This window comes from Curcuma longa, chromosome 5 (genome assembly GCF_044706935.1).
Source record: "Curcuma longa cultivar G26 ecotype Majalengka, Jawa Barat chromosome 5, ITB_CL_G26_1.1, whole genome shotgun sequence".
Taxonomy (NCBI): Eukaryota; Viridiplantae; Streptophyta; class Magnoliopsida; order Zingiberales; family Zingiberaceae; genus Curcuma; species Curcuma longa.
Genome location: NC_133865.1, coordinates 8,097,967 through 8,121,486, shown reverse-complemented (window position 1 = coordinate 8,121,486; position 23,520 = coordinate 8,097,967). Strand labels below are relative to the sequence as shown.

Genomic DNA, 23,520 nt, shown 5'->3' with positions numbered 1-23,520 from the left:
TTCGTATTATAACAATTATGATTTTATAACTGCTATAATGTAAATGATAGATGAATAAAATTAAATCTACGTTGTAACAATTACAAAATTATAACGGCTATAGTATAAATATTTTTGAATAGGTTATTTATATTTGTAGCAAATACAAATCGTAACTATAATATAATATTTTTAAATATTATATATGTGATGTATTATAATATCTATGAAACTGTAATTGCTATAACATGTCCAACTGATTCAGAAATTAAAATTTAGATAGAAAATAATAATACTAAACAACAACAAAATAGGATATTTGAAGTTAATATAAATAACAGAATAGTGAAGTAGGATTTTGATTTGAAAATAAAGAGATGTCTTTTTATCAATAAAAAATAAATTATCATCGTATTTTTAAATAATACAAAATAATAATAATTGTATTATTCAATAATGAAAAAACATAATACAAACGTAATACAACACTTGTTTGAAACTGAGAATAATGTTAATTGAAGGTAAAATGATATTAGCAATGTAACAATATCACATTAACCAAAAAAAAAACAAAGAATACTAGAGAATCTAGCACATTATCATTCTCTGTCAAGTAATTTAATAATATTAATAATTGATAACAAAATGATATATCCTCAGAGAATGAAAATTCACAATTAGGCAAACAGTTTACCTCCAGGCATAAGATAATTTCACATAAATTAAATCCATGTCTGTGTACATGTATAACTTGAATAATTTGCAGCACCAAACACCTTCAGAAATCCTCACAGCATTAAGTCTCAATCTCATCTCTTATGAATTTTCAGTTTCCAATATCATTAAAAAAATTTTAAAAAAATATCATATTCATACTATTATCTGTGTAAATGAAATGACATTAACTGATGAAAGATTACATTTGCACAGTGGAGAGCTCATTTGGTTTGAGACCTTTGTCATGAACAGCCTTCAGACTAGTAGGCAAGCTTTTCAAAGGCGTAGACTGTGACGATGAAGTCGGTCACATGTCCCACCGTACTTTTCGCCTTGCAGTGGATTGGCATCGGTGAAACTCCGTCTTGGAGTGAACTTGGGTGACTTGGCACGAGTAGGAGGTACCTTGGGTGCAAACAAAATGGCTCAACTGTGAAGAGAGAACTCTGAATATTCACTAATGAAGATCGAAGAACGAAGAACGTCCCTTTTCGTTTATAGAGAATAGTTTGTTTGGTTTGCTTTTGCTAAAAAGGATTCATGCTGGTAATGCAAATGATCTTAATCTTGTAGTTCAAAATGAACAATCTATAGCAAAGGATTTATTCTGGAATGCAAATGATCTTAATCTTCAAGTTCAAAATGAACTTGATCTAACATAAAGTTTTCAACTATGATATAGTTGTGCATCTTGACCGAAAATGTAATTAGTGAGGTTATAAACAAAGCACCCAAATGGCTCATTATAGACAAAACCATAGTTATAAAATCCAAACCACCAGTTAGATCATAAAAAACTGGAACTAGATGCCTCTCTGATGAAGATTTTAGTTCACAGTTTGGGCGTGCAAAAAAAGCCTGACTAGCAAGTTGAGATTTTAATTCACGAGCTATTTGGGATTTAAACAAACAGCAGATATTTCTGTCCACTTAAATAAAATACAAAAGCAAGGTAGGAAAATTAAGCTAATCAAATTCACAATGAACTCTGCAAGATTCTGTCAACTAGCATAGTGAAAATACCATCATAAAAGCTAGCATTCACTATTAAGACATTAACTTCTTTGATTTTAACATTCTAAACCTAAATGGTAATAAACATTGTTTTAAATGAAAGCTCAGACGAATACCTTCTTTAGTTGAGCCCTGGGTGGAGGACCTGTTTCGTAGAAGCTAGGTATGGGGTTTGCTTTTATAAACAAGGTATTTCTGAATTCCTTAAGAGCGGCCTCTTGCTCTTCCTAGAAAATATAAGAGTTCAGAATATATGATGCATCACCACTTCAACTGAAATCCAATGTTCGCTAATGAATTCTTTTCTAGTTAACAATGCGTATTGGTATTGCCTTCAATAAAAATATTCCAAAATAAATGCAACAGTAACAAAAACATAAATGAACCTTTGTTTTAGCCTCAACTTGAAGTCTCTCTGCTTCCATACCCTGGCGTTTCTTCTCTAACTTTGTGTAGTACTGAAGAAAAAAAAAGGAGGATTGATTTAAACATTATCTGGATTTAAGCTTCATGATAACAATCAAGTGCATTAAACAGATAGAAATAGTACTTCTCTTCGCTTTTCGGCACGCTCACCACATTTAAAGGTAGGAGCAGTTCCAATGGTTGTCCTTTTTTTCGAAGGTCTGACAGATGCTGCAGTTCTATAAGATAGTTGAGGAAAATTAACATTGGACTCTAAATGACGAAGTCAGAAATAGAAGTAGCAGAAGGATACGAATGTGCAACAGAGCGAGAATTGTCAGTGTCATGACAATGCATTTTCTTGTCAGATTGCAGAGCTTTCCCTTGTGTAAGAGGTGAATTACTCTGCATTGACAACAAAAAAAACTCATACTTCTGTGATTGATTAATTTTATATTGTGGTGAAAAGTAGATGATGAAAACACAATTGAAATTCTTTCCAGTACATGAAACAATTGAATTTGACACTAAACACCATAGATCTGTGACCCTTTGAATACCATATAGAGAGTATATCCATTGTCCAACATGAAAAGTTAATATCTTAGCGTTCTCAACCAAATACAGGGACAAGGACATAGTAAGAAGCAGCAGATGGGAGAAGTGCAGTATGTCACATGACAGATTATGGTGCAACGTAATTTTGTCATGGATATGAATGCCTTCAAGAACCAGAGTTGATAGTGAAGATATTTGCACAATATCTGGTATCAAAGATAAGAAAAATAAAAAATTCAAACGAGAAGCAAACACATGCAAGGGTTCCTTACCATGTTTGCCAAGTTTGAATTAGCTGCTATCTCAGGTTCGTATATGTTTCCAGTTACTTCAGCAACAGAAGCATGACACTTTTCAGCTGCGGAAGTGCAAGGATGAGGAACAAGGTGGTGAGATTGTACTTTTCCAGCATTATCTGACTTTGATGCAGCTGGCTTCTGATTTGATTTCTGAGTGGTATGCTTATTTGCAGACCCCTCTTGATCAAAATTTTCATTATCTTTTATATCACGAATAGCATTGTTCGACTCTGGAGTTTCAGGAAATTGGCTAGAATCTGGATTGGAGTTACTCTTGGGTGCACAAAGAGATTCTGGTTTTCTATCAGTAGCCACTTCTGCAACTTGCTTACCAGACAATTCTTGTTCTTGATTGGATTTTTCATGGTCTTTTATGCCGTTAATGGCTTTGTTTAACTCTAGAGTTGCAGAGGGTTGACTAGAATTCACTTCATCGAAGTTAATCTTGGGTGAACAAAGAAATTCAGATATTTTATCAGTAGTTATCAACGTATCTTCTTTAGCCACCACCTCGTGCACCTGATGAGATTTTTCATTCTCTTTTATGCCATTAGTGTCTTTTTTAAATTCTTGAATGGCAGAAGGTTTGCTAGAATAAGCTACTTGATCCAAATTGCTCTTGGGTGGCCGACGAGATTCTCGTTCTCTAAAAGCAGCCATCGCTTCTGCAAATTCCTTACCCATTTGTCTGCAATAAATAAATCATATAGATAAAGTTTGTGAATAGGATTGCAAAGAGGCAATCCTGAAAAGATAGCTAAGAGAAAGGTCAATCATAACAAGGTTACATTCAACTGAAAAGAAGAGAGCAAAAAATACAATAATTTCCTATTGACGACAAAAGTGAATTGAGTAAAGTAATTTGATATCTAGGCAATACCTTGTCTAGGTACATCAACCAACAAATTGCAAGGCAATACCAAATGGAATTCAGAAACTGGTTTAGAGGAAAAATATAAAAGGAAAAAGAACATGAAACTCAAATAAAACACTATCTTCACACCATCCAGCATCTCCTATTAAGTTGACGTTTTGATATTACTTCTGAATAAGCCTTTGATTGAAAGAGGAAATGTTATGCCCATCTTCATCTTTAAAAAACGTTTTAGTTTATCGCACAAGTAAATTCGTGAGCATATTGGTTATCAATTGCATTTATAACTTTCAACAACCAAGGCTTGAAGCAGGAAAAAGAAAAGAAACGAACTCTAATAGTAAATAAAGCATATATGTATAATCCTAAAAAAAAGGAGAGAGAAAAGATCACAGCTTCGTAAAGCAGTACAATACATGCATGAAAACTGCATTCGATGTAAAGCAAAGTATTTTTTAGATAAGTGAAGAGAGATTTTACCTTACCAAGAATTACCAGAAGAAGCTGATGCTGCAGAGTAAGCAATACCTACGCCAAAAACATTACAGAATAAGTTCCACAGAGTTCTGCAGAAAACAAATTTTATGTTGCAGGTAGGGAATGATAATTTAAATTACTCTATTCCATGCCTGCCTGAAGCATTCGTTTATATGATTTTAATAAATTGAACAAGCTCAAATCACCTCAAAGAAGATGGTTTCAAAAATTATTTCTTTTTCCTGTTCATTTTCATGACTTGGGGCAATTAATCATTTCATGGAATACCATACCGATCACCGAGCCCTAAAAGATCATGTATCAGACCAAAGAGGCAAAGACCTCTAATTTTTACAGGGCTCTTTTAGAAGATTATATATATTTTGCTGATTTCTACAAGAAGTAAACGTTTGCGAAAGGCACCCGTGCAAATGCTGCCCGTGAAAGCAATGGCGTAACGCAAAAAATTTCAAACAAAGAGATAGAGACAGCCACAGGTAGAAAAATAGACGGAAGTAACAACACTCAAAACCCTTCTCGCCTTATTAGACCTAAAAGAGAGATTTTTTAAAAACAACGGCAGGAATGATTGTGCAACACGCCATCGTAGTGGAATGAAAATTAGAACATTATCCTTCACTTATTTAATAAAATCTAGTCAAAAGGGTTCAAAAGAACAATCCAGCGTGAAAAAGAAGCCCAAGTTTCCAACGATCGTCCCCTCAAATCGCGAAATGGACAGGAAAACAAACAATAAATTCGATATGCTTACGAACAAAGAATAGGAGCAGAACCGAACCAAAGTAAAATATCAATTTGAAACTTACGCGTGACCGCGAAAGTTTCGACTGAGAAGATTAAGACCTAACCGAGATAGAGAGAGGCAAAACAGGAGGTTTGAAATCAATGCCGTGGGATCGCGTATCCGATTCGTTCCTCCCTGTTCAATTCCTCCTTCGCCTCCTTCGACTGGCAGCGGCCGCGACGGCCACCGCCTTCCCTCGTTCGCTTCCTCGCACAGCCTCCGGCCGGTGGCGTCGTCGAGCTCTGTTTCGCTATTTATGGCGCCCTCGTCCTTAACGCCTCGATTAACGGCACCGTTAACCATAATAAGGTGGTGGCCCACAAAACCGGGGGCCCGGATCCGTGAGCTTACCCGAATCAATGGACCGCGACTGGACCCGGTTTAAGCAAGTCACATCTCTTGGTCAAACTAGCACCATCTCACCAACGTAGGCACCTGGCTTTTAATAGAAAAATAGCTAGCGGATCCCACGTCAATTAACACATCATTAGCCACTTCCGAAAGTGAAATCCGTCACTCCAACGATCTCACACGATCGATCTCACGAGCCACTAAATAATATGAATGTTCGTTAATGAATGAAATCCCAAGGACATAATTAAATTAGTTACTACGAAACAAATTTACTATAGTAGATAAGGATAGAATCTTGACGAAATCGAGATAATACCTCTCTACAGAGTCAATTGCAGCTTCTCGATTTACCTCCTCATATATGACCGCTTTCAGATTTATCTCCATACATATGATCGTGTAGAACCGCTAGGATGACGGATTCCATTTTTTTACTGAGTTCGTTAATAAACGAAGAAATATTCCGCATAAGGATTTTTTTGACATGAAAAATTGGTTAATAAACTCAATGAAGATTGACATGCAATGGGACCCACATCTATGCATTGAATGGATAATTTTCATGCTAATCATTATTCCAAATTTTAGTATGGATCCACTAGCTTTTCATGATTATCTTGAATAGACCTAGGGTTTCAATGGAAAAAAAGCAACTAAGTTCCATACAAAATAACAGTAGCAACAATAATCAAGAATAATACAAGTAGTTGGATCAATCAGTAGGAACAAAAGGCAGGATTTTCAAGCGTTTCAGTTTCAGTATTGATCAAAAATTTGTGGTTTGACATAACAACATTCATGGACTGGACTTCCAACATGAAATGAAAGTGCAACTTTGATCAGCTAACATTCCAAACCCTACCAATATGAAATCCATCCACTGTTTTTTTGTTAACTTCGTTCTAACTTTCGTTCCACTGTGAACACTCTGACCTCGTGCGATGGATGATACACATAACAGAATGCTTGAAATTAACACTGTATCAGTGAGGTAAATAAACATGGAACCTAGGGAAATCTGCTTGCTATTTTCCTCGTCGCCGGAAAAGATGATGGATGATCGACCTGACAACAGCTCACACTCCATACCTTGGATAGCTGAAAAATCACCCGGAAAGGAAGGCAGCATCCATGATGATCAGCAGGCAGGCTTCCAAGAGGTAAGAACTTTACAAACTCTATGTTTGAGCAGGCTGGCTCGGCAACTTGGCATGATTATGCTCACCTTCGTAAGTGACAATGAGCATGGAAGGGTCTTCTAAGCACCTTTCGACATGTTTCCTTGCAGGGCAACCCCTCTGGCTGCTACATTTGTAATATCCCCTGCATAATTTTTTTTTTTGACATTAGTTCTTTGTTTTCAGTTCTTTCAGTTTTAGTCAAAATATATATAAATATGCCTATCAGACACTGGAATCTGACAAGCTATTCTTTCCCACAAGATTGGCATAAGAAGTTATCAGCGAGAAAAACAGTGTGCATAATTTGTTCTTAAGCTTTCGTAAGAACATAGAAAACAAATAAAGCATAGAAGAATATTTAAGTTCAGCCTTTCAACACTGGTCACAAATTGGTAGGAGCAGATGGAATAAGTGGAATGCAATGGCAACTGATTTATCATTAGCAAACAAAGAGATATACAAACTAGTAATAAGATTATCATTGCGAGTACAAGAATACCTAGGATGAGGAGAGCCTTTGATTGGCTTTTGCCCATATTTTCTCCATGAATATTCATCGGGAGGGATATCAGCCGGTTTGTTACTGATAGCGGGTACCTTAATGGTTCTCTTTTGCCTCAGCTTCCTGCAGAAAGGCATCTATAATTAAAATCTGATTCGAATAATTATGGAGTCGATAGCAGCCCTACCTCTTTTTTACACAATGACATCTGCCAGTAGAAGCACATTTGCCATTTCCATCCTCCCCTCTACATATGCATTTCCTCTTGAGAGGAGGGTGGAGGTTAGCTGTGTCAGATGATGCCGGTCCACCAATTAAACGGAACGCTGACTTGCCATCCAAGCTGGCTACACTTCCATCCATACTTAGAGACGACAAGAAAGATCTGGTAGTTGACACATAGGGCGTGCAGCTTGAGTTCTCAAACTTGAGGTTTATAGCACTGTGGCTTCTCCTAAATATGTCAGGCTGAAGGCTCATCTGATGACCAAATTGGAACTTTGGGTCATTCCGAACGAATTGGTACTGACTTGATGATGATGATGCTTGTACCCCAAGTTGGCTCTCAGTAAAGCTCCTTTGTGAAATTTGAAGTGGGATCTTAGCGCTTGAATCCAATACTTGGATTTTGTTCTCCAAAGCATTTCTTGGGAGGTGTTGGAGTGGGTTGGAAGCAAGGTCCATTTTGGAAGGAAAATGATTGTCTGAGAAGATCTTGTGATTGGAGATGGGTGGGGATTTTTTAACAACCCTAACTCTGCCATGGCCAACACTGTTGTTAAGCAAAGAGACCAACCTCTTGAATCTGGAAACAGCTTCACCAGTCTCTACCAAAAGGTCTCCAGATTGGACATGATCTTTAGGCTGAGAAAGAAGACCTAAGGCTCTGATGCAGCTCTGCACTGCAGCTCTGTTAGCTTTCTCCACTTCTTCCATCTCAAAATCACAGCACTAAATCATCCGAAAGCCCCATCCTCTCTGCCCTAGGAACATCCGAAATGCCCCAAATTGCAGATTCATCAAAAAGGACTCCAAATAAATTGTTCTACAGGAAAAAATGTTGGGTTGTTCTCATCGACAAGAATTAAACATCATAAATTAGGAAAGAGTTGCGTAAAGTTCGACAATTTTAACCCTACGCGAGCAATTGCAGACATGAGCTACCAAAACAGAACCGGGAAGCAAATTACAACACGAGAAGAAAGAGCAAAACGAGGAAAATAAGCAAGTTTAGGACGATCCCCGAAGCACAAGCTACTCAAAAAAAGCACCAAGGTTAGATTTTGAACAAAGACTGAAGCTGAAACAAGAAGATTTCATAGATTGGCCGAATACTGACCAAAAATAAATAAAAACAAAAATCGAGCGACCGCGTCGGAACAGCGGAGGAGGTGACGGCGGCTGAGATGAGAGAACGGACCTCGGGAAGGAACCCTAGATTGTCGATGATGGCGTGCTGGACTAGCGATTTCGTCCCCGGGATCGGAAGATGCGAAGGGAAGCAACGACGAAGAGGTTTGGAAATCTCTTCTGCAAGTAAAATAATAAATATCACAGTTCGGAGTCAAGAGATGAAATTCTCATTTCTGTCCTCTCAAAAATTGCATTTTGCATAAACTTCCAACAAAACTCATAAGCCCTACTTTACAAAACCAAACTAAATATTATGGGGGTAAAAATGGAAAAAGAGAGTCCCTTATTTTAAAATTAATTACAATATATATATAGTCCTGATATATATATATATATATATATATATATATATAGTCCTGATGCGCGATCCCGTGCGCGACACATCCGACCCTCGCCGCTTCCAGCTGCCCTCGCTGCGCCATCTGGCCACCTCCGACCGCCATCGCTGGACCGGCCCTGATCGACGTGACACTCGCCGGCGCATCGGCCGGCGTCGGATTCGTACCGGATTGTGGTCGGAATCCGACGAATTCGATCGGAAACCGTCGAATCCAGCGCGCGACCACTGGCGGCCAAATCGATCAATTTGGCCAAATCGCAACCGGAGACCGATCGCGATTTGGTCGGAATCCGAGCCGCCACTGTCAAGCGTGATTCCGGCCAAATTACGTCAGTTTCCGACCAAATTGCGTCAGATTCTGATCACAATCCGGTCGGAATCCGACGTCAACAGACGCACCGATGAGTGGCGCGTCGATCGGGCCCGATCCGACGGTCGACGGTGGTCGGACGGCGCGGCGAGAGCTGCGGCAGCGACAGGGGTCGAGGGGTAGAGTACTGTACATTCCCAATTTTGGATGGTCAAATGCGGCGTGCGATCGGTGATGAACGATAGATTTGGCGTCGCGCAGGAAACAGGTGCGCAGAATAACCCCATTAGTTCATGGGATGGTGGGTCCAACAAAAAGAATAGTACTACTGATTAGAGATTAAATGAAAATAAAATTTAAAAATTAATAATATTTTAACAATTTTAAAATGTTAAGGACATTTATCAAAGAAAAGAAAGAACTACGAGGGTTTTTTTACTTTTTCAAAGAAAACCTTTAGGCTAATAATTAATCTTCTAACTTTGATTTTATTTTTAGTATTCGATTAATTTTTAAAATGACCGACTCAACTTCTCCACCGTTTTAACTTTGATTCTTGATCAATCACATTCTTGACTTTAATTATGAAAACAACAAGAGATTGAATTGCAAAGTGGGTCAATTAATAAATAATAATGTCCATTCTCCATTTTGTTCCTTTCTCAAGTGAGTCTACCACCTTCCAAATTATCATCAAGCTTGCCTAATATTTCCAAAATTATGACAAAAAACTATAATTAAATTAATGATCATGGAGAAAGAGTAAATCAATTAAGTGTTTTAAATATGTATAGATAATTAATATACAATAAAAATATATATTTACATAATAATAATAATTTTATTATGATAAACTACAAAGTAACCAAATAGACAATCCTTCTAGATGCCATTAAAGTATGTCACAATTGTCTCTTTAACTAATGCACTAATTTCCACTTTGTATATTTAAAATGTATATTTTATGGGCATATGTAGCTTAATTTTAATTGAGTCAAGATGTGAGCATTGCTTTTTTTTAATATTGATTATAATGGCTATTAATTTATTATTATTATTATTATTATTTAAAATATTTTTTTGACTAAGTAAAAAGAAAGAAACGTGGTGGGAATTCTTGGAATTATGGGGGCACTCAAAAGTCAAAAATTAGGGGCCCCCACAATCTCATCCTAACTCTAGTGAAGTTTAAGGGCACACGCCAAGTGCCGTGTGGCTGCGTCCGCATACAAAGCCCCATGTTCTTGTGTGAGTCGTGATCATATTTTATTTTTTTTAAAAATTTGAGACAAAGTATTAAAAAAACAGTCCATTTCAATATTCTATCGGATATATTTATATTAATATCCTTCTGTACCATTCTAAACGATTCAACATTATTATTATTTATTTAAATATTAAAATTTAATTTTTAAATCGATTAGACGTGTTGTAGTAGGCTATGATTTACTCTTCAGTATTGAATTCAATGGTGTTGTATTTTGAAAACTAACATGATATCGATTTAATTAGATTAGAAAATTTAAAATCGAAATTAAACTGAATTATTTAAAATAATTATTTTTTTAAAAAAATAAAATTTTAAAATAATCGAACTAAAATTTTAAATTCGATCGGTTAATTCAATTTCACCAAACTTTTATTCATCGCTATCATTCACATTGTAGCGGTTACGAAATCATAACTACTATAACGCGGATTTAACTTGTTCATCTAACAGTCATGTTGTGACAGCTACGAAATCATAATTGTTACAATGTGAATATTTTTGAATGTTAAATATGTCGGACATTATTATGACAACTACAAAATCGTAGCTGCTATAATATATTTAGTAACTACGATTTCATAGTTACTAAAATATGTCTGACCAATTTAGAATTTAAAATTTAAATTGAAGATAATAATGATGGATGATATTTGAGTAAATAATTATATACGATTGAACAATAAAATAGAATATCTTTTTTTGATAAAAAATTGAATGTAGGATACTCTTCTTATGATTTGAAAATAAAAAGACGCCCTTATGTATGATTTGACGGAATCAATGTATAATAAAAATAATAATAATGATGATTAATTTATTTGAGGAGTATATTAGTATTATTTGACATTTAGGAATATATATATATATATATATATATATATATAATAATTTATTTTTAAACCAATAGAGAAATGGCTATTTATTTATTTTGATGTGTCTTTTGGTTTAAGTTAATATTTTAGTAATTTATTATTTTTATTGTGGAGTTAATAATTATTGAAGTTATTCAGAGTCAAATAGTCAATGGCGTAATCATGTCTAAAATAATTTGCATGCAATTTGAACTATTAAATTGAATTATGATTTTATTTTAACATTATTTTCCGGAAAGAAAAGTCAAAATCTAAATAATTTAATGTCGTTTTGAAATCACCGAAAGTGATCTAGTGAGTGACAATCAACAGTTGTTTAAATTATGATATAAATTATTCAAAGTCAAGATTTGAGAGATTGGTGGTGGTGCTGTGCATGTTTTGGCCCTGCAATTTATAATTTTATGAATTTATTTCTTGAATATAAATTAAATATGGAATATGGTGGATTGAGATTACAATAATTTAAATAGGATCATAATCGATTCAATTCTCATCTATGACATATTACATCGGAAGAGTTTGAAAATTTTATAACACTAGATCGCTTCTCAATTTATCAATGAAAAACTTTCATAAAATCAAATCAATCACCTTCAAAATTAATTAGATCATAGAAGTTAGATACCATAAAAAATGATAGCAAAATTAACATTTACAAGGTCAAGATCTAGAAAGCAATGTGAACTTCTTGAGCATTTGGTCAACTTTTTGAAGTCCACATGGTTGACCTCGAGAATGTTTCTTATAAGCTTGTTGAACTTTATTCAAAGCTACATCGATAGTAAAATGTAGTTCTCATGATCTATTTTCAGGTATGTTCTCAAGAAAATGTATACTTCAATTAGATGATATGATTCCAACAAGCACTATAAATGTATCACACAAACTTAAATCTACATATCGAACAACCATTCGATACAATCCAAAGATCAAAATGTCAAAAGTCAATAACTAAAGTAACTGTCACACTGAGCATACAATCAAATATGAAAATTGTCAAACTACACATGAAGAACACACATGCTCTTTTCCTCTTTCTTTTTTCTCTGAAGGGAAAACAATCATGTGTTATGTAGTCCTTGATGAGATCTTAAATTATGGGACTGACAACCTTTTGGTTCTATGATTGGTATTAGGTTTAGTTGGGTAGTCTCCATAATATCATATCATGTTTCTTTGAAGTTGGTTTCTTCATTGTCGTCGTCGTCATCCTCCCGTATTCGTCTCAACTATTTCGGGTCAATTAAAAGGTTAGCTTCGTGATGACAGGAAAAGGCAACTGCAAATTCACATACCCTGTTCATAAAATCAATCACAAGGGATTCAAGTTTTATCAGAAAAGTAGGCAGATTTTAAAGCTGTAAATAAACATGAACAGAATCCATATTTGGTTCGAGAAAAAAATATATAACAAATAAGCTCGACCACTTGTTGAGCAAAGTTTGTGAATAATTCATAAATGAAGGTGTTATAAAGTTATCTAAGACTCAATTATGATAATGTTTCTTTAGTTTTTAATTCAAATTTATGAAGAATATCACATGCGTGTGTATTTGTAGTGATCATATCAATACAATAGCAACAACCACCAATCTTTTATTCCATTAAGTGGAATCGGTTATATGGATCATCCTACGTCATTAGACTTGATCCCTTATTATATCCTCATCTATATTTAAAATTTATTAGATAGATGATTAACTTAAATTATAAGGATAATTATTTTGCTAGATAAGTTCAGCAAAAATTTTAATAAACAAAGTTGAATAATAAGATGAGCAATCATATTTGAACGACATCAAAACTGCACTAACTGGTAGAGTGCTACAAGATACAAAATGCAAGTAGATAGAGTTGATCAATTAATGGCACCAAAAATGAAGAATCTTGCCTGATGACAGACTGGTAGTGGATATACTGCATTGATTAATGGAGACAGCTGACTGATGACCATCCTAATCTGAAAACTGGCTGTGGATGCATGCATGAAGTGGTGGGGGTTCATCCAGCCACTGAGGTCCACCACCAAGTTGAATGGAATGCAGATGGGGCCCTCCTCCTACATTGGAAATGGCAAAAGTAAGACTAGATATATGCAGAGCATTTGCAGAAAAGAGTGGTGATGCTGCACAATAAAGAAAAAGATGTTAAATGTCATTTTAACACGAACAGTTGATTTGAATCTTCTTGGTGTTTTCCCCCAACTTGTCAGTGTGGTTTGTGGACTCTGATGGCACCTTAGGCCATGCAATGCTTCACTTTGAATTAGTTCTATCAATGTGTTATGGAGTTTCTGTTGGTTTCTAAGACATTCTACAGCTAGACATTTTGACTAATCCAAGACCCAACTCATTCTTTGTGATTAGGACTACCTTGTTCTAAAAAGTCCAAATCAAATTCCACAACCCTACTACTGCACATATTCAGAAATTGATGTTTCATATTGCAATTCCTCTTCAAATCTAAATTGCTGTTAAACATCAAATCTGTTAATGATTCTGCCAACATTACCATTTACCAATAGGAGTTGGCAAAAAGACCAAGATTTCTGATTTGCTTAAACAAAAAATTAGTTCCTTTTTTTGTTTTGTTTATTCCAAGGTTAGATCAGAAATATGAGATCCTAACCAAGCCCAAAACATTGGCTCAGCTATATTTCAAGATTTTCAGTTAGGTTCTCAATTTGCTGGTAACTTCAGTTATTGGAGGCCTAGTGAAGTTTTAACCAAAATACCATCTGAATTGATCTAACTTAAACCATTTGATAATTTGTTGGATTTTTAGCTACTTCGATCACAAATATCTAATCAGCACCAGTATTAAACTTTCAGAAAAATGATGGCCAAATCAAATAGTCATAACAATAGTTTGGTGGCCCATGATATCTTCCTGCATCAGGAAGGACATGTTTTACAAATATCATTATGGATGGCCCCTGAGCTGTATGTGGTACTCATCTTTATAGGACTTCTATATAATTTGACTCCTGGGGACAATTCAATCAAATGCTACTTCTGTCATACTATTTTTAATCCCTAATTTAAATATATCTATATTTTATTGCCTTGTTTTCAGAAGATTCACTGTGTGAAACTAATATGAGAGCCCACACTATTAATTGCTTTATTAGTAATCATCAATATAATTACCTAATTTTCAATATACATAATTACCACACCAACACCATTAATTAAAAAAAGACAAAGAAACAGTACTATTGAAGTAGCATTGCTTCCTGTCCACACACAAAAAGATAATAAACAAAATTATTCTATACAACATATATAAGTAAGATTTATCTAAGCACAATAAACATGCAGATGCCTCTGTCCAAATCCAAAGAGAAGTTTGGGTTTGACATTTTACTTGGAGTGAACCTTTAGCTTCTGTTCTTGCACTTTTCCATGCTTGTGGTGCTAAATAGGAGAAAAGAAGAAGAACTTCCATAATATATATTGAGAAGAATTACTAGATATGTGCATTGAATTAATGGTTGATTAAACACCGAGATTTCTAATAAAGATACTCACCAAGTCCATATGGCTTCTGATCCTTTCATGAGCCACAAGCACTTGCATGAGTTGACAAACATCCTGCGTTACAATTATTTTGAAATGAAATCAATGACCATGCAAGTTTGTCAAACATTATAATGGATTTATCAAAATGCAATGTGGAAGTTGGGACATATTCAGAAGCATTCAGCACTGATGGTGATTGCTCAAATTAATTAAGATAAGCAAGGTGTATTAAGTTGCGTGCATGCATACCAGTGTTGGTGAAGGAGCCAAACATATTCTGCAAGGCCATGGAGAGCTCTTGGAAACTCTTGTGCATCTTTAGATTGACCTTGCGCAAGTATGGCGCACTGTCCATCCTCACCTTCACGAAGGAGGCCATTGGGTTGCTTAACTTTTCACCATCCTCCTTCATGTTGCTGTTCCCCTTGTCAGAGTGAAGAGAAAAGATGTTCTTCCTGAATGACCTCGCTGGTGATCAACCTACAACCTGCACCCTGATTCATAAACATATATAGTCACAATGAAGGAACCAGATTGAAGTAAAACTATAGAGATTACACAGATTAGAATAGCTCCAAATTTGCTAGTGAAAACTGGGAATAGAAAATTGTTTGCCCTTAAGGACGTTACATGCTCTCTTCTTTTACGTTTCATCACATAGAGAAGGTTTACCAACTTTTTTTTTAACATCAAGTGAACTGACGCAATACATAATCTCTCTCTACTTTTATTTGATGAATTTTAGAAATAAACTTTGTTGTTAATGATAATGTGATGTGTATTAGAATTATATAAAGTTTATAATTCATGTAAGATCCCTCCAAAAGAAAAAAAAAACCTCTTTTATCCAAAAAAACCCCGACAATTTCTCTAAATGTGAATCTGTATAACAGAACTAGTGGTTTAATCTGACAAAGAATGAGACTCCTACTCCAACAGCAAAAATGTAAACAAAAATAAACTCTTAGAAAACACCAAATAAGTCGCAATTAAAAAATCTAAAATGTAGCAAAACATATGCCAAAAATTAAGCAAAATAGCCACACACAGAGACAGTACAAATGCAAGGAGGTTGTTTATTCCAGCATACTTAGACCATACAGATATACTCTAATTTATGCGGGGAAAAAAATTTTCAATCATACTTGGAAGTTTTCCAGGTCGACGCTGCCACAACATGGAGCAATGTTCCTAATGCTCGGCAGCTTCCTACCTTCCTTCACATCGGCGGGTGTCTGGATCTGAAGCTTCAGGTCGATCATTTCCTCGCATCTTCTCTTCTTCGCGCTCTCGCCTTCCCAGGCGGAGCTCAGTCGCCTGCAGCCCAAATCCGCTGGCCATTCCTCTAGCGATTAAACCACTGCGATCCGCAATTCCTCTTTTCTTCCCGGCAAATAGCTGCGAAGAGAGAAGCCAACCCTAACCTCGTTTATATGGAGAGAAGGTAACCCTAACCACGTTTATTAGGATAATTTTTAATTTTTAAAGATTTTTTTTGAAAAAAATTAAAAAAAAACACTCTTAATTATCAATATTATAATATTTTAAATAATAAATTATAAATGAGAATATTGAAATAGTTTTTATGAAATTGAAAAGAAGTTATTAATGTGTAATTAGTTTACTTATTTGGATGTAATTTATTAATATATTTCTATTTTTATTTGTAATGAAATTTATCCCTATAAATATTAAATTAAAATAAAAATAATTTCTCAGTCAACGAGAAAAGACCAGTAAAGAACCACTCGATGTCTTCCCCAATTCAATCCACCAAATCTCATCCAAAGGTCTCGCCTTTCTCGCCCTCCGATCGTCCCTCCACCATGGCCTCCGCCGCCGCCGCCGCCGCCGCCGCCTCCTCCCTCCTTCCTTCCTCGCCATCGCTCCTCCGCCGCAGCGCGCTCCTCTACCATTGCCGCCGCCCCGCCGTGTCGCCGCTGGTCCGAGCGCTCTCTGCCCCCGTCGCCCTCACCCAGGACGACCTCAAGAAGCTCGCGGCCGTCAAGGCCGTCGAGTACGTCAGCAGCGGCATGGTCCTCGGCCTCGGGACCGGCTCCACCGCCGCCTTCGTGGTCGCCGAGATCGGCGCCCTCCTCGCCAACGGGCAGCTCAGTGACATCGTGGGAGTCCCCACGTCCAAACGCACGTATGAGCAGGCGTTGTCCCTGGGGATCCCGCTCTCCACCCTCGATGACCACCCCCGCATCGATCTCGCCATCGACGGCGCAGATGAGGTATTCTCTTCATTTTTTTTCGCTGTCGGAAACAACAACAAAGATTGCTCTTTTTTGCCTTCTTTTTGCAAGAAAGTTGAGATCTCTAGCATATGCGATTCATTTTCGAAATGGTATTGATAGTCTCGATTCTGCTCATACTTGTGTTGTCTTCTTATCGGATAGAAAGTTTCAAATTTTCAGCTTGTCAAGTATTAAACTTTTACTAGGGTTCAGAAGACACTTGTATTGATCGACAAACTGCTGCATTATGAATCTAAGATATGTTCAACCACTGATGAAATGAATTTGCACGAGTGATTCTGGATCTTTGTGATTGTAAAAAGAAGTGAGTGTCTGAGCTCTCTGATCATAACAGCAAGAAGAGTGATTGGGATTTTGAGTTTTGATATGGCTTGTTGATTCTAATCATAGCAGTCAAGATTGCAATCCAGAGCTCACAATCTTATAATTTCATATCTTAAGTAAGATTTGAATCGAGCAAGGATCTTATTGACTGTTCCTATGTGAGAAATCAATCCCTATGCATTTCCTTAGACTTGCTTGATGATTACTTTCAAAAATTGCCAGACCTAATGCTAACTACAGTTTATTATTATTATTATTACTTTAAAGATTCATATTCTGATTATAGAATTGGAACAGGTGGATCCAGATCTTAATCTTGTAAAGGGGCGCGGTGGAGCTCTGCTTCGCGAGAAGATGGTTGAGGCAGCATCTGATAAGTTTGTTGTTGTAGCCGATGAGACGAAGCTTGTATCTGGATTGGGCGGAAGTGGCCTCGCAATGCCAGTGGAAGTTGTGCAGTTCTGCTGGAAGTATAACCAGATAAGGTTGCAGGAATTATTCAGCGAAGAAGGATGCCAGGCTAAGCTCAGGCTGGGCAGTGCCGGGAAGCCCTATGTGACCGATAATTCAAACTACATCATCGATTTATACTTTGAGACACCGCTTAAAGATGCCGCTTCGGCAGGAAAGGAGATCTCAGCATTGGAAGGGGTTGTAGAGCATGGGTTGTTCTTGGACATGGCAACTGCTGTTATAATTGCAGGGAAAGATGGGGTGACTGTGAAGGCAAAGTAAGTTTGAAATGCTGAGACAGTTTCCTAAAAGGATTGTGTAGAATCAACTATACTCCTGAGTCTTCATCAAATTATCGATAAACATTGTATGTTCTCTCAACTTTATTGAAATAAAGCTGTTTTACTTGACATAAACAGAAGATTTTGTTCTGGTTTGTGTATTCTTGTGATGCATTAGAATGAACACTTTCAAGTACACCTTGGGCATTCTTCTCCATGGAAAGAAAATACATTTTGCAAGTATGATACTGCACAAACTATCATTCATTGAGAAACTTTCAGTGAACATTCTAATGATTCATGATTTTTCCAAAGTTCCAAATCATGCCACATGAGAGTTCTAGCAAGTGCAAAATCTAGTCACTAGTTGATGTTGCCATCATACAACCACAGGAAGGAGCTTCTTTCTGTCTTCTGCTGTTTCTCCTTCCATATATATATTCTTGCAGTCGAATCCCCCCTGATCTCCTCTTAACTCTCACTCTCTTGTTCATATGTCCTTTGCCAAATTTGCACAAACTATATTCGATTTTCAGCATCTCGAATTCCAGCCTCCCAATTTTCTCAGACGCCTTTCTAGCCCAATCTGAAATTTGCTTCCTCCTTTTGCTCTCGATGTCCCATTCATCGATCTGATCCAACGGGGAAGCAGAAAGATTTTCCACATTGCTTTTCAACTCACTGTTGACGTCGATAAGCTGTGATACGGATTCATCGGCGTCTTTCAACTGATCCTTGATGGAGCTGATTTCAGACAGAGGCAAATTTCTGATCTTTTCCGATGTTTCTGTTCTCTTGTGTAGTTCTTGCAGATTTGCTTGTAGGACTGACAACCGTTGAGCATCGGAACAAAGCCTCTTTATGACCCTCCTATTCCATTCCTGGTGCGGAGCAAGCTCATGGGGCAGCTCTTGTTTGTCAACTCCCGAATCATTCTCAGTTACTAGTTCAATCGATGTGCACTTCTCTTTCTCTTCATATCCATATCCTCCTCCTGTCTTCCAAACCTCAAACGTCTGGTCAGTTGCATTGTTTTTTCTATCCTTCTGTCCGCGAGAAAGAAATTTCTTCCCACACCGTGACGGACTGAAAATAATATCAAGCTGTATATCCTTGGGATTGCTTTTGCACTTTGATTTACTCCAACTTTTATCTGGCTTCTGATTCCCCTTCAATTTTAACCCTTCGATTTCTTTCCATGCAGCCTCCAAACTGGCTTGTGAATCAAACCGTTCCAGTTCAATCATACTCCCAGCGTTTATCAAAACCTCCTGGAGAACTTTAACTTTCTCATGCAAATCATGCAATCTCATAGGTGTTGAGGCATTATCGTCTGGACTGGCTTCTCGATTGCTTCCAGTGCGAAGATGATAAAACTCAAGCTGACCAACCTGAACACAATGTGGTAGTACTTGAGGGAGAAGTAGAAAATAGTTTGTAGTAATGTAATATGAACTGTTGGGAATAACTTATAAAGGGGGGAATAGTACCTCTTCTTTTAGATTAGTTGATGTTGAATATCGTTTTGTGAGGGAAAAAGAAAGTTCTTCCAAAACAATAATGTCGTCCCACAACAAGCCCAAGAAAAGTTCATGTGCACTCAAATCAGCCCTCAGTTCATTGTTTTCCTCTTCAAGCACTCGGATCTTTATTTCCAACTCTTCCACCGGTATATTTCTCAGTGTGATCTCTTCAACAACTTCCCTTTGTAGAATGGCATTACTCTCAAGGTCCCCGTATGCTTTAATCAGTTCAAGAACTTTCTCTTTACATACTGTTGCATTGATGGATTCAAACAAATTGTCATGCAGCAAGGAGGCACAATCATCTAACAATATTTTATTTTCCATTTCTATATGTTTGGTTTCACAATCATCCAACTTTAGATACCTATGGTCGGCCTGCAGCAGGTGACTACCCTCAGCCGAAGTTTGTGAACTTCGACAACCATTCAAGTTGTTTAATGGTACCCTGAGATTTGTGATTTCGGCTTCCAGTAGATAGATGTTCTGTTCAAGATTGATGGCCAACTCGTAAACAAGGGCTCTTTCATTGCTTAATAGGGTTATTTCATGTTCTCTCTCTGAATTGAGGTTCTTATATATCACAGAAAGGCAATCCATGGCCAAAACCTCTGTTAGCATTACAATATCCTCCTCTTCAAGTTTGACCTTTTCCTGACTCAAATCCAGAAGTTTCTTTGAAATCAACTTATTTTCCTCAACCAACTTGGATACTTCGATTTGTAATGCCTGATGAACTTCTTGCGAATACATTAGCTGTCTAAATAGCAAATCTGTTTCAGCCTTCAGGGTAACCTCACTTTGGTTGCTAATCTGGATCTCCTCCTTCAGTTTTTCATTCATCACAAGTAACTCATCATGTTTGTTTCTCAGCATCATATACTCCTGGAATCTGGCTCTAGATTCTTCATCAAGGGCAGTCTTTTCTGCTCTCAGGTCTGCTGCATACTTCTCAAAGTGTTCTAAAAGGGTAAGAACAAATGAATTCTCAAGAAGTAGATGCTGCTTTTCATCCTGGGCATCTGAAATAGCATTTACCATCTGTTTAATTTCACGTGAAGCAACCTGTAAAACAATGCCATTTTCGATATCTTCCAAAGAGACGTACTGCAGATCAAGCTTGAGTGATTGCATTAGTAATTGAACCCACTCCCTGATTTTCTCATTGTTGTCTATTAAATATTTCATCTTTTGCTCTTGGCTCAGGCATTCGCTCTCAAGCTTCAGAATATGTCTCTCGGTGTTTCGCAATGCTTCTGCATCTTTTTGAGACTTAACTGAAAGAAACAAGTTCTCATCTTTCATTTGACATAAACATCTTTGCAAGACGAATATCTCTATCTGAGTATCCATGATCTTTATCTGCTCCATATCGAAATCCTCTTCCCTTCTCCAGCGTTCTTCCTCAAGAAGATGTACCTGATCTTTGAGTGCACTCAACTGACTCTTGCAGGGCTGACTAAAGGTATCCTGTTTTTCCTTTTTGAGTTGTAATAACTCTTGCAGCTCAGCGACATGATGAAGCTTTGAGTCCCTTTCCTTTTCCATAGTTGAGCATCTGTCTTCTAACTCATAATATCTGCACTCCAAGTTCTTCAGATTCTTCTTGATGCTCGGTACCTATGCAAACAAGAATCACTCGATACAGGAGTAAAGATCTTGAACAGCATAATGAAAAATCTCGTGTTTACAGATTAGTTAGGTAGAATGGATAGGGTTTACTTATATACATACATCAACTACATACGATGAATGAGAGCATCATGTAACTCATGAGTGTGTACCTGACTTAATGGGTCACTTTTTTCAGAAATAAGACAAAATTTCTCATTGTGAAAACGCTTGCACAATTCTTCGACATCTTCCAATCTTTCTGTAAAACCTGCAAGTTCAAGATCCATGTCAGATATAGAACTTCCCAAGGGTGCATTCTTCTTCAAAAATTTCTCCATGTCCTGAGCAGAAGCCTCCTTATGAGCAACAAGTGCCAACTTTTCAGCTTGATGGACAGAAATCCTGTGGCGGAGATGATGAGCAGACTCCTCTAACTCTTTCATTTTCATTCTTAAACTATCCAATTCATCATCAGCATCCAAGAATGAAGCTTCCAGTGCTGCATTTCTAACCGACAGCCACTGCATGTGGTTTAAGTTGCCGAGATTAGGATAGTGTGCAGTTTGATTAATCTTGATTGGATCTTCTAACTCAATGTTTCTCTGTCTCAAATCCTTCATCAATACCTGAAGGGATTGCAGACTTAAATTGACTTCTTGTATTTCCTCAGTTAGCACATGATACTTCCCTTCCAAATCAAGTTGAAGGGCTTCCTTTTCCTCCATATGAAGATCATTTTCATCTTCAAGTTTCCTTCTTAAATCAACTAGTGAAACTATCACATCCTGGAGAGTGACTGTTTTCAAAGCAGATGATAGCTCGCATTGCCTCAATATGTCATTTTCCTCCCTCAGCTCCTCAAGTTCTTCTTTGACATCCTTCAGCTTTTCAACTCCACTTTCTATCACCAATTCCAGCTGTTTCATCTCCTTCTGTGCATCAGCATGTTGCTGCTTCATAGATTGGCAAGCTATTTCGGCCTTCAAATTTCTCTGTCGTTCATTTTGTAAGGAAGCATTGAGAATCTCCAGTTGCTGCACCTTCCTATCAAGATTCTCCTTTTGGTCTCTTATTTTCAGTTTTCCTAAGTCAAGTTCCGACTGCAAAGATTGGTTAGCCTTCCCCAAAGCAAAGCTTTGTTCTTCTGAAGAGATTTGTTTCTTCAGTTCCTGGTTTTCCATCGATAACCTGGAAATCTCATCCTGAAGGAAGTTATAGTCTAAAAAGTTGCCTTCATCCTCTGTGCTTGCAAAAATTTCATTAAACTGCTTCAAAATGTCTTCAAATGAATCTACCTTACTTTCATCAGTGTCATCATGCAATGACAAGCATAAAAGATCACCAAGTAAACCGGCACCATCAGTGTCAGAGATTCCAGGAGGCATTTGGTGGCTATTCATTCTTGATTCATATAGAGACTCATCAGAAACTTCATCTGAGACTTGGTTAGGAAATGCTTTTACTTTTACTATAGCTCGATGAGCCTGACGAAGTGCCCCAGTCGCATGATCATATCGTTCTGCTAGAGCACGGTATGCTCGATAAAATTCCTCCAGTAGCTTCAGAAGCTCAGGGCGTTTCTTGTAGTACATTTCAGCTCTTTGGGCAAAGGAATCAGCATCTTCCTCTATAAGTCTGATCATCGCTTTGATCTTGTTATCCATATCTGTGTGCAAATCAATAAATTCCACCATTTAGAGAGAAAATCTAACAGTTCAAACAACCGAAAAAGTAACAGAGATGAGAACAATGTGCAAACCAGCAAGGTTATCCTGAAGCCATTTAGAGAGTTTGGGGCTGATATGACTATCCCACCACCATGAATACAAGCGTCTGGATTCAGTGCGTGACAATGTCTCCATGGCAGTAGGCAAAGAAACCTCAACCTCAAAGAGCAATGCTTGTATTCATATAAACAACTAGAGAACATCGATCGAAGATGAGAAGCTCGATAACTCCCCCAGATAATAGTTCTTGTAATTGTCAAAACACCCACGGAGCTCCTGATGAAGAACAAAGGCAGAGATCAGCCTCAATGATAAGAGGCTGTGTCAAACTTGTGCAACAAAATTGATGTGGATGAGAACTCCTGCGAAGAAAAACGATAACAGTGTTAGGGATTTAGCAAAAGCAAGGTTTCAGATCCAGCAAGCTAAGCACTCTTAAACCA

At 37.1% G+C, this 23,520-nt stretch overlaps 4 protein-coding genes and 1 long non-coding RNA gene across 10 annotated transcripts; 1 reads left to right on the top strand and 4 right to left on the bottom strand.

Moving 5' to 3' along the window:
* Nucleotides 1-858: 858 nt before the first annotated feature.
* On the bottom strand, nt 859-5,340 carry LOC141830208 (protein WVD2-like 2). Its single transcript, XM_074717692.1, has 8 exons — nt 5,193-5,340; nt 4,327-4,374; nt 2,946-3,660; nt 2,429-2,520; nt 2,261-2,354; nt 2,097-2,168; nt 1,827-1,937; nt 859-1,101 (listed from the first exon to the last, which is right to left on the bottom strand). Exons 3-8 carry the CDS (start codon nt 3,654-3,656, stop codon nt 973-975), a joined length of 1,209 nt encoding a protein of 402 aa, XP_074573793.1. The 5' UTR covers nt 3,657-3,660; nt 4,327-4,374; nt 5,193-5,340; the 3' UTR covers nt 859-972.
* A 1,054-nt stretch (nt 5,341-6,394) lies between these two features.
* On the bottom strand, nt 6,395-8,672 carry LOC141829531 (putative WRKY transcription factor 21). Of its 4 annotated transcripts, none has more exons than XM_074717021.1 (4): nt 8,586-8,672; nt 7,353-8,210; nt 7,163-7,288; nt 6,395-6,805 (listed from the first exon to the last, which is right to left on the bottom strand). In XM_074717021.1, exons 2-4 carry the CDS (start codon nt 8,099-8,101, stop codon nt 6,661-6,663), a joined length of 1,020 nt encoding a protein of 339 aa, XP_074573122.1. In that variant the 5' UTR covers nt 8,102-8,210; nt 8,586-8,672; the 3' UTR covers nt 6,395-6,660. The 4 variants fall into 4 exon arrangements, with proteins under 4 accessions (XP_074573122.1, XP_074573124.1, XP_074573125.1 ...); XM_074717023.1 differs by having other exon boundaries at nt 7,353-8,148; XM_074717024.1 differs by having other exon boundaries at nt 7,353-8,143.
* A 3,668-nt stretch (nt 8,673-12,340) lies between these two features.
* LOC141828825 (uncharacterized) lies at nt 12,341-14,958 on the bottom strand. Of its 2 annotated transcripts, XR_012601839.1 has the most exons (4): nt 14,904-14,958; nt 14,740-14,789; nt 13,265-13,432; nt 12,341-12,669 (listed from the first exon to the last, which is right to left on the bottom strand). It is a non-coding gene; the product is annotated as an uncharacterized LOC141828825 (long non-coding RNA). The 2 variants fall into 2 exon arrangements; XR_012601838.1 differs by lacking the exon at nt 14,740-14,789 and having other exon boundaries at nt 14,904-14,945.
* A 1,687-nt stretch (nt 14,959-16,645) lies between these two features.
* Nucleotides 16,646-19,480, top strand: LOC141829522 (putative ribose-5-phosphate isomerase 3, chloroplastic). 2 transcript variants are annotated; one of them, XR_012601895.1, is made up of 3 exons: nt 16,646-17,131; nt 17,777-18,299; nt 19,418-19,480. XR_012601895.1 is itself a non-coding variant. In XM_074717013.1 (2 exons), the coding sequence occupies exons 1-2, from the start codon at nt 16,646-16,648 to the stop codon at nt 18,212-18,214; spliced, it is 924 nt and encodes a 307-aa protein (XP_074573114.1). In that variant the 3' UTR covers nt 18,215-18,353. The 2 variants fall into 2 exon arrangements, 1 of the variants encoding a protein (XP_074573114.1); XM_074717013.1 differs by lacking the exon at nt 19,418-19,480 and having other exon boundaries at nt 17,777-18,353.
* LOC141829523 (protein NETWORKED 1A-like) lies at nt 18,550-23,212 on the bottom strand. The gene is made up of 4 exons (XM_074717014.1): nt 23,110-23,212; nt 21,521-23,016; nt 19,704-21,356; nt 18,550-19,604 (listed from the first exon to the last, which is right to left on the bottom strand). The coding sequence occupies exons 1-4, from the start codon at nt 23,210-23,212 to the stop codon at nt 18,570-18,572; spliced, it is 4,287 nt and encodes a 1,428-aa protein (XP_074573115.1). The 3' UTR covers nt 18,550-18,569.
* Between the last annotated feature and the right edge of the window lie 308 nt (nt 23,213-23,520).

Coding starts and splice junctions, on each gene's coding strand:
- LOC141830208 (XM_074717692.1), bottom strand. CDS start 3,656: ATGGGTAAGGAATTTGCAGAAGCGATGGCTGCTTTTAGAGAACGAGAA. Junction 1,938..2,096: donor AAGTTGAGGCTAAAACAAAG/GTTCATTTATGT, acceptor TATATTTTCTAG/GAAGAGCAAGAGGCCGCTCT. Junction 1,102..1,826: donor CCAGGGCTCAACTAAAGAAG/GTATTCGTCTGA, acceptor TTTGCACCCAAG/GTACCTCCTACTCGTGCCAA.
- LOC141829531 (XM_074717021.1), bottom strand. CDS start 8,101: ATGGAAGAAGTGGAGAAAGCTAACAGAGCTGCAGTGCAGAGCTGCATC. Junction 7,289..7,352: donor TGTCATTGTGTAAAAAAGAG/GTAGGGCTGCTA, acceptor GCCTTTCTGCAG/GAAGCTGAGGCAAAAGAGAA. Junction 6,806..7,162: donor AAAGGCTCTCCTCATCCTAG/GTATTCTTGTAC, acceptor AAAATTATGCAG/GGGATATTACAAATGTAGCA.
- LOC141829522 (XM_074717013.1), top strand. CDS start 16,646: ATGTCTTCCCCAATTCAATCCACCAAATCTCATCCAAAGGTCTCGCCT. Junction 17,132..17,776: donor CCATCGACGGCGCAGATGAG/GTATTCTCTTCA, acceptor GAATTGGAACAG/GTGGATCCAGATCTTAATCT.
- LOC141829523 (XM_074717014.1), bottom strand. CDS start 23,212: ATGGAGACATTGTCACGCACTGAATCCAGACGCTTGTATTCATGGTGG. Junction 23,017..23,109: donor GCTTCAGGATAACCTTGCTG/GTTTGCACATTG, acceptor ATTTGCACACAG/ATATGGATAACAAGATCAAA. Junction 21,357..21,520: donor AAAGTGACCCATTAAGTCAG/GTACACACTCAT, acceptor TTGTTTGCATAG/GTACCGAGCATCAAGAAGAA.